At 40.6% G+C, this 10,182-nt stretch overlaps 1 protein-coding gene across 1 annotated transcript; it reads left to right on the top strand.

Annotated features, from left to right (window-relative positions):
- Window positions 1-3,501: 3,501 nt before the first annotated feature.
- Window positions 3,502-8,354, top strand: LOC114567040 (uncharacterized). The gene is made up of 4 exons (XM_028595933.1): window positions 3,502-3,654; window positions 4,943-6,609; window positions 6,716-7,814; window positions 8,262-8,354. The coding sequence occupies exons 1-4, from the start codon at window positions 3,637-3,639 to the stop codon at window positions 8,352-8,354; spliced, it is 2,877 nt and encodes a 958-aa protein (XP_028451734.1). The 5' UTR covers window positions 3,502-3,636.
- The last annotated feature ends 1,828 nt before the right edge of the window (window positions 8,355-10,182 follow it).

Genomic DNA, 10,182 nt, shown 5'->3' on the forward strand with positions numbered 1-10,182 from the left:
TGTCCTTGAGAAAGAATGCATCCTTCTGGGTCCCACTACACTTTTATTTACACGGCTCGTTGAACTATACAGATGTTGAGGGCAGCTCAGTGTTATGACTGAACACACTGCTGGTGATATTTGGCTATATTTGTCTTACTGTAGTTGTTTCAGCTAAATCTACTTCCTGATTTTCACTGAAATTACTCCCTGCATTAGTTTTGAGAATACAGGCTAATTTGCAAAGATCAGGTAGATAAACAAGAACAGAATATTCTCAAAATGTTGTGCTTTGTCAACAGTTGCTCAGGCTGTAAAATGCTATTTTAAACTGCAGTGTTTATACTACTACATGGGGAGTTTTGTCAGCGTGTGTGTGTGTGTGTGTGTGTGTGTGTGTGTGTGTGTGTGTGTGTGTGTGTTTTGCAGGAGTAACTGATGGCTGATGAACAGCAGATGAGATTCCTCAGGGTTTAAATTCCCAGTAGGCTTTGCTTCCTGTGTTCTCCCACTCTCTACTGATCCCCGTCCAGTGTGGGAAAACGACTTCCCACCCTGCGCACACATACAAACATGTAAACAAATATATGTGTATGTGTTCTTCTTCATTGTCCTTGGTTAGCTTTTTCAATGATTTTGTTACTTCTCCCTCTCTGTTTTTAATCTGAATTTCACATAAAACACCCCATTACATCACGCCAATGTTTTAACATTCAACAAACTGATAAAGCAGTCTCTGATGTACAATAGTAGCACTGAAAATTGCCTTTTAAGGCCATGATTGCTGAAGATTAGTCACTTTAGACGTTTCATGGTGCAACAGTATCATATTTCATGGGGAGGATGGCAGGGTGATAAGGGGGTAAACTCTGACAAATGTCACCATTGTGAGTTTTTGTTAATAGTTCCTCCTCAAAACAGAACAGACCCCAGATCTGGATGTAAACACTGTCAACTCAAACATACACACTCTTATTTGCTTATTTGGGGGCAATGTCACTTTCTGTGTGTGTGTGTGTGTGTGTGTGTGTGTGTGTGTGTGTGTGTGTGTGTGAGATTCTGGTGATAACACTGTAGGAGCTCTGGCTCTTTGTGTGGTCCTTTATTTGTATATTTCTAGGGTTAATGAACGCACACACACACACACACACACACACACACACACACACACACACACACACACACACACAAACAAGCTTGCAGAAATAACAAGAAATAAGGAGATCGGGGATTGGATGGGGATTAGCCACAAGTGAGCATCTGGGTCAGTGAGAAAAACTGTGGCAGTAACAGGATACATGTCAGCCACAGTGGTTGAATGTAACTATAGAATATGTAGTAATGCACCTAAGTACAGGTTCATGTACTTGTACTTTGCTTGAGTATTTACATTTTTTGACAGCCGTACACTTTACATATTTTGCAGATACATATATAGATGTAGATATAGGTTTAAACAGGAGGCATTTTAACTTGTCATAGTAGTACCAAAAGCACAGGTGTTACTACATTAACGATGGCTCCACTCTCAAGTGTTTCAGTAAGCCATCATAGTGTGACAGTGAGCCAACATGCACAATTCGACTCATTAATTTAATAATTTTCTCTTGTGCTTTTCCTACTGTGACATATAAAATGTCTTCTGTTAAAAATACTTTTTTACCCATCACAAAAAAGAAAAGTAAACAAAACATGAAGGAATTCCACAACATAACCTTTATTCTTTTTGTTTATTTTATGATTACGTGATATTGACTTCCAATTATATTAATTTGGTCCAACTGTATTGTTTAACTTATAGTGAACAAATAACTACACACAATCAAAGCTATCAGTCTTATACTTTATTGTCCATACTAATGTGTCTATCAGGTGACATGACATGATTTTACAATGTGCTGTCCCACTCCTCCAACAACAACAATTCGGGATAAAAGAAAACAAGCAAACAAAAATAATAACAATAATAATAATAAATACATTTACTCCTACCAGAACAGTAGTGACATTAATATATAATCCTCAAGTATAGTACAACTACTTGAGTAAATGTACTTAGTTATATTTCATCACTGTACATAATTGATGTGTGGGTAACATATTGTAATATACCACTCACAGGGGCCATTTTTCTGCATTGAGTACTTTTACTTTTGATACTTAAAGTACATTAGGCTAATGTTTTACTTTTACTTAAAATGAATGCATATATGTAATGTATATTTGCTAAAGCCACGCCCCCTAGTTACTGTTACTACGCCCGTCAAACAATTGAGAACCAGACACATAGCCATGGCTGGGTTGGTAAGGTAAGGTAAGGTAAGGTACTTTATTTGTCACATACACGTACATGTAGCGAAATTCATTCTCTGCATTTAACCCATCCCTCAAGGGATTGAGGGTTGAGCTCCATAGCTGTTGGTATAAGTGATTGGTTTTGGAGTAATGCAGCAGACATATCCTCCAGGGCACGACAGAAAGGGCTGCAATATGCAGTGGAGGGATATGTTCAATGACCTCAACCTCTTGCTAAATTATCTGTGTCGATAGCGACATGTGCTTGACAGGCTAACAGCCGGTCTCACGGCAGTTCGTGTAAATGTCCACGTTATTCTTAATCTATTGATACGTGTTCACGGAGACTTTATTCTCGTTTTTTACGTGTAAATGTAACGTTATTTTCTCGGGGAAAGGACGCCGGGAAGCGGCCGAAAAGGTCGCTCCATAAGCCGGGAGGCGCCCGCGAGTCGGCCCGCTGGGGACCCGCTGGATGAGGCGGCCGGGAGGCGGCCGAAAAGGACGCTCCATAAGCCGGAAGGCGCCCGCGAGGGACCCGCTGGATGAGTCGGCCGAAAAGGTCGCTCCATAAGCCGGGAAGCGCCCGCGAGGCGGCCCGCTGGGAACGCGCCACAATAACGGGATGGCGGAGGTTTGGTTTAGAAATAAACTTACGGGGAATGGGCGCCTTAAACGCCGGGAGACGTGCCGCGGATTTTCGGCTTTTTATATTACTCCCTACCATTTTTCGTGCTGTGGCCACAAAATACGCTTCACATTTACACGAACTGCCATAAGTTAGCTCGCTAGCTTTACTTACCTTGGAGCAGACATATGTAGCTAGCTACGATTATTAATCTTCGAGGCATTTAGCTGTGAGTGAGGTCTCCCACATTGCTTAATCCATTGTCGGCATCTTTCCGCTTGGGTCTTGGGCTTTGGAAAGGTGAAAAAAAACGTCCCCTCCCTCTAAACTTTTGGGGTACCTGGTGTCAGACTTGCAGGTGCCATAGGCGCATCGTTTCAACCATCTTGCTGAAATCGCAATGTTTGACGGGGGTCCTTCTCCTTAGTTACAGTTGCTGAGCTAGGATTGGACGAGGACCGTTCGAGGGCGGGGTTTTGCGAACGGTCAATTCATCAGAACGAATGATAACAGATGAAGATTCTATCAGAACACAGAGTTCTATGACATCACAGTTCTGTTCTTTAGACAGAGCTCTCATTTCAGATTCCAGTGTAGCTCTCCACAGTGAACAGAGTGTCTGTACCAAACTAAAAATGTTTTTAACAAGAGAAAACATTGACTAAACCTTAAGATCTCAAGCAGAAAAACAAAACAAGTGGAAGGGGCAAAACAAGTAAACCCAGCTTATTCTGATGCCTAAAGCCAGACAGGTAAGTATAGGTTGAATGCACTTTACTGAAGCATTAGCAATAAGTTAGTTTAGAGTTAACAGATAATGCAATAATATAAACATATTAAATTCATTTTTAAATTAAGGGGTAATAAACAGAAGAAAAAAATACATGATGATGCATCAACATACATAATTGTTGTACTACATTCGACTAAAGTTCGATTTAGTTCTCTAGTTTTCAACATGAAAATATAATCCAACAATGATTGTCTGTTTTTCCACATTATTATGTACTGAGTAGCCTATATTATACAGCTAATACTTTAACTTCAGTAAAATTCAGAATGCATAAACACTGTTGCATGTTCACCTTGATGTAAGAAAAGGATCCGAATATTTCGGTGACACTATACAAACTACACACTATGAAGCCTTAGTTATGTATCAGTAAATACTTAAGTCATCAGCATTGTTCCTAAATTATTACCCATTAGTATGGTATTCTTAAACACAGTTATACATGTTTTATTCGTAACTAATAAGCTCATCTATAATGTGTTAAATTATTGTATTTTCATACTTAATGAATGATGGATTCAATAATTCTAAATTAAGTATTACATCAATTACAAACCAGTTATTTAGTATTTGTCAATGGTTCACAAGATCATTAAGAAAGTGTATGTACATGGTTACAAAACTATTTAGACCTACATTTATGCATGTATTTACACATTTAGACATGTACTAATGGTCAGTTAGTGTGTTAATATATGTTTTATAAACACTTATTAATACTGCAATTCATGATTAATTCAGGTAGTTATAAAGCATTTACAAGCTGTTAGTTAAGTATTTTGTGTGACCTCATCTAAAGTGAGAAACACTTATTGATACTGCAATTCATGATTAATTCAGGTAGTTACTCGTTGCTAGTTAAGTATTTTGTGTAAACTCATCTAAAGTGAGAACTATCTATGCCTCACAAATAATTTATAAATAAGATTGAAGGCACGTTCTTAATGATCTTGTGAATCATTAACAACTTGTAAATAACTGGTCTGTAATTGATGTAATACTTAATTTAGAAAGGTGAATCCATCATTCATAAAGTATGAAAGTACATTAATTAAACACATTATAGATGAGTTTATTAATAAAGAATAAAACATGTATAACGGTGTTTAGGAATTGACTACTAATGTTAAATAATGTAGAAACAATGCTTTATAAAATTAAATATTTACTGATACTTAACTAATATTGTTACTAATATTACTTTTTGGCACTGCTTACATTTTTTACTGTTTGTGTTTCTCCATCAGAATACAACTTCAAGTACCATGGACAAAGAAACAGAGAACATGGAAGAGTTCACCGACATCCTCGTCTCCGAGGTCATCGAGCAGGCTGCTGTGAACCTCGGCGAGCTTATGCTGTCAATCAGACACTGGGATGCAGGGGAACGCATCACATCTGAGAATGACAAAGACGAATCCTCTGCTGGTTGTCTCACCCAACAGAAGGTGCAGCAACACCTGCATAGGTTTTTTGCTAAGCGGCAACTGTTTGCTGAACATTGTGGAGACATTCTAGAGGACAAAGAGGTCACCTGCCCCAGCACCTCTCCAAACACGTCCAAAGAAAAAATAATGACAAACTCCTCTTCTTGGAGGTCATGCCAAAGCTGTCCGTATCCAGAGAGCCTGAAGAAAGAGGCAAAAGCAGCCAAAATGCTCATCTCCCAAGTGATCAACGATCATCATCAGCAGTCCATTGAGGCACTGAGGAAACTTCATACCACAGATTCTGCCAGCCTAACTGAGAAACCAGCTGGCAAGTCATATGTCAAAAAGCTAAAGTCAGCATGGAAGAGACGTTTTGGCAGGAAGAAGCGCAACAGAGTCAAATCTGTTTCAGAGCAACATGTAGACCAGGCCAACCAGGACAGTGCAGATTCTTTCAAACAAGACGTCAGATCCACCTGTCTAGAGCTGGTTGAGAAAGAAGAGGACTCTATAGAGACAGAGATGAGGAATCTCCCATCTCCAGCCTCCAGCAGCTCATTTCCATCACCCAATCAGGTAGATGGGGACGCTCAGCCAAAGAGCCACCAGATGGCCGAAACTGCAACAGTTTTCCAAAAAGAGCTGAGAAGTTGGAAATCCATAGACTCTGATGATGGGGTTCTGAGGGCTGCTGCCGACACTGAGGGAGAGGTAGCTACCCCTGACCTGGCTGACAGCTGCTGTCAGGCCTTTCAGGAAACCTCCAGTCATACTTCCACGGCCCAGACATTTCAAGCCTTGCTCACTGAAGGCCAGGAAGAATATGAAAAGACTGAGACTGGTAGACAGACTAATCAAAGTCCTCTAAATCAAAAGATCTCAGAGAAAGAGGCAGAAGGTTTCAGAGAAAGTGAGGATGTCTGGATCCCTAAGACAGGATCAACCTTCAGACTCTCCACCAGGCCAGTGGAGAGCAGGAGGGCGACTTCATCTGCTTTCTGTTCGTTCACAACCTCAGCCATGTTTGAGGTAGCGAACACGATTGACGGCCAAGTAATTGAGACGGCCATTAGGACACTAGAGTCCATTGATTCTGACGGCAAAGCTGAGAGTCCAGCCAGCAAGACATTTTTCAAAAACATAAGGACAACATGGAAGAAACGCTTTGGTAAAAAGCAGCGTAAAAAGATTGCGACAGTTTCAGACTGTCATAAGGGTCAGAAAGAGCAGGATGAGGCTCCTGCTGGACACCAAATGTCTTTTGGTCTACAGCAATTATTTGCTGAGCCCCTTGAAGTGAAACCTTCAGAGGCTGACAATGACCTGGTCATGACAATATATTTACCTCCAGAAAAATCAGAAGAGGATGGACATTCTGTATTTTCCCATGAGGAAAATAAAGCAGCAGCAGACCAGCAACTAGTCCTGGATTCTTCTACAATTGCAGCTATAATAACGAGATTCTTCCAGAGTCTCAGTGAAGAGTAAGTTAATCATATCCCCCTGAAACTCTAGTGGATACTTGAATACATGTATGACATGTATGTGCATTATTTCCATGTTTAATCTTTTGTTTCTGTTCTTTTGTAGGCAATGGAGGGAAGTAAGCGAAGGTGTTTACAATCAAGATGTAAAGGAGCAGCTGATTTACATGTGCACGGATGTGCTGAGGTTCATCTCAGACTCAGTCATTAAAATTGTCTTACAGTCAATGTGTCAGTTATCTGCCACATCTGGAACCTTAACTCTGAGGAGACCCTTGTCCTTGAAGAATTTGTTGGAGTATTTAAACTACAACTTTGAGAATAGTTTGGAAAGCTCCTTCAGTCAGGCTCTCTGTGAAATAATTGGTGCTGACACACCTGTAAGGATTTCGCCCAAATTCACAGAGGCCATAGTGGGAGAGGTCATTGAAGAGGTTAATTCTGCCATATCAGTGGCCATACAAGCCTCATTGGATGGAGGATCCTCCGGTGCCACTGTTCCCGCCAGCTGCCAGATGTCAAAGGACAGAGCAGCCAAGAAGACTTTGGCAGGAGCTATTGCAACTATGAAATCCTTTCTCACAGGACGAGGCACTGCAGTCAAGAGAAGGATTCAGACAAAGAGCGGTTTAGAGCCTGACGTTAAAGAGGTGTCCACCAAGAAAAAAGAGTCACTGTGGAAGAGGTTTTTCAGAGGAAGGCAGAGAAAAGTCCAGCCGGTTGCGGTGGAAGATTTGAACGTAGCTGCCATGTCAGCCAGCGCTGACTTGACATCTATGTACACTCTAGAGAAACAACAGCTTTCATGGTTTCCTCGAGAGTCCTCCACATCCTCTCCCAGTGCTGCCCTGAAGACAGACCTGTGGTCAACTCCGCTAGAGTTGGTAGACTACGTGGAGGTTGAGGACATGACACCAAAAGATGCCAGAAATGTTATCTCATCTCTGTCTTCTATCAGCTCAATTCCACTAGATCATCGGGTGTTTGAGGTCACTTGGCCCAAATTCCTCGAGGATCCACCTTTGTCCAAAGCTATAGCTGATGGGCTCCAAGACGAGATGAGCGCTTCGTCTCAGTCTCCGTCCGATGATTCTGGTGACAAGGAAACCATTCAAATCTCTGCCAGCCGGTGTCTCAATGTCAAAGGAATCAAGGCTAAGGAGAGAAACGGCTTCTGCAGCTTTTTCTGCAACATCTTCTCAAAGGTAAGGATGCATTTACATGGAATTTATAATCAGTGCGACCACATCAAAAGAAAGAATAGATTTGACCAGATCCAATGAGATAAGATGTGAGATGTTCTGTCACATAGAATAGACCAGCGTAGACACTATGAAGGCTTCATGATGAGCTGTCAAAAGCAGCTGGACTTTTTGTGTGTTCTTGAAGGTGTTTCATCCCTTGTCTAAGAGGCCTCAGTTCTTCATTTTCTTCTATTACTGATCTAAAAGAATAATCCTTATATTTCAAAGTTTGTTATTCTTTGTGCCTCTCTGCTTTGTGACTTTTGAACTTATTAAGCCTGTTCCGGACCAAACAAGTCTAGTTGTCTTTGACTTAGAGACATCCTCTCACTGTCGTATTTTTGTTGAACTGTAGCCTTTTATTTTACTGTTGTGTTGATGCGTTGTTTTTTTATCACGTAAAAATAGAAGGAGAAGAAGGAGGAGAAGAAGCAGGAGAGAGATAAAGACTCCCCTGTGGATGCAGCTGTTTTGCCCCCCTATCTTTTAAATAAACATTAAAAGGTTTACCATAGATAGACATACTGCAGACTGTGTTATTCAGTAGTTTTCTCTTTATGCTGTATGGATACTTAAATATTTATGGTACAAGGATCATGAACTTTTCCTGTATCAGTCTGATACATAGACAGTTAAATAAATGGACATAGCGACGTCATAGACTTCGACGGAGAGCAGTGAAGTCAATTAGAAGCACTTTTCCGGTGATGGCTGAGCGTTACTGCACAGCCTCAAACTGAGCTTGACAACGTAGATGTGACGTAAGCAACCTGTCTGAAAGTTGTAAATTTTCTGGTAGCTGTGCCAAGAGAAATCTCAATCATTCCCAATCTTGCCAAATACCGTAGTATTTCCAATCCATCAAAACGTTGCTGAAATATTTTGTTCTGATGCTTTTATGGACTCTCTATGGGCTTCTCCCTTGACTGTATGCCTCAACGTCCCCCAGATTGCCTGCAAGCTTCTCCTGACTATACGATAATTTATCTACTGTGACAGAAAGTTGTGTGGTTATGACACAATCGTTAGCCTATTTTTACAAAAACTGCTACGGGGCCATAACGTGAGATACAAGGTAATGGAACCTTTTATACATTGGTGTGTTTCTTTAGAAATAAATAATTGACAAATAGAGTCTTTAAACGCTTCTGATATAAAGTTATTCGCTTTCAAAGTGACGCCAAAATTAATGGCAGGCAATGGAATGCTAACGGCAGGTGATGGCTTGTTAGCCTTAGAATCTCCCCATTGGAGGTACGCTTTCCGGATGCTCGCTTACCCCCTTGGTTTGATATCGTGCTAGCGTTCCTTGGGGCTGCAGTGTTCATTACAGTCACAATATGTCCAATGTTTACCTGGAGAGGAGGTAATGCTTGATAAATGAGGCTTGTGACGGTTCGAGCACTTTAAAACTTGAATGGACATAACACTCTCCTGGTTGAATCATCAGTACAAAAGATGAACAACTGTGTTAGAAAAGATCTGGTTCTTTGATAAATAAATAAAATGTAAAAACTACAAATCTGTAGCCTGACGTGGTCATACTCCGATTCTAGTCAGAATGACCTCGAATTTTGTGGGCAGGGCTAAGTTTGGCTGGCATCCAGGCTAACAAATCTGTGGAATCCAATCCAACCTGTGGAGATGACAACTGAAGCAGAGAAGTCAAAAATGACTCCTAAGGTGCATTTCAGTAAGAAAAGGTAACACACTTGTTGTTAAGAGAGATTCACAGCACCGCCTACTGGAAAGGGTTGGTAGTTCAGGAGTGTCAATTTCACCTGCTGCTGCCAGTCACCTTGTAACAAAGATTGCTGATGCATTCAGAGTTTCTGCTTTTCATACGTACCCTCTATGATTTGTTAACAAGACATAGGGGTGTGCCTGCACTGAGCTGGGGTTTCTCCTGCTTTGATAAAAGTGATGGCCTTCCCACTCTAACGAGATCTCAGAGGATAAGGCCTTTAGCATCAAAAGAATCACTTCCTCAGGGTTTTCAAATCTCAAGGATTGGTATGTTGACTTCTAACCTCATTCTTGGAATAGACACAATTACATAAACACATATATACAGTTTTTGGTACCACTTTCTAATAAGCCACCCTTTTTAGGGTTTGTAAGCTGTAACTTGTGGTTTTATTAAGGGGTAATAAATCATTCACCTGGAGAAAAGTTGTTCTTATTAATACCTGATCAATACAGCAGTAGTAAATTATTTATTAACCATTAATAAAGCCATCAGTTACAACTTACCAACATTTTATAAAGGGTGCCTTAAAAGAAAATTGTACTCATTTTTATTGTTTGTCTTGTTTTTCCTCAACTCCTT

This window comes from Perca flavescens, chromosome 13 (genome assembly GCF_004354835.1).
Source record: "Perca flavescens isolate YP-PL-M2 chromosome 13, PFLA_1.0, whole genome shotgun sequence".
Lineage (NCBI taxonomy): Eukaryota > Metazoa > Chordata > Actinopteri > Perciformes > Percidae > Perca > Perca flavescens.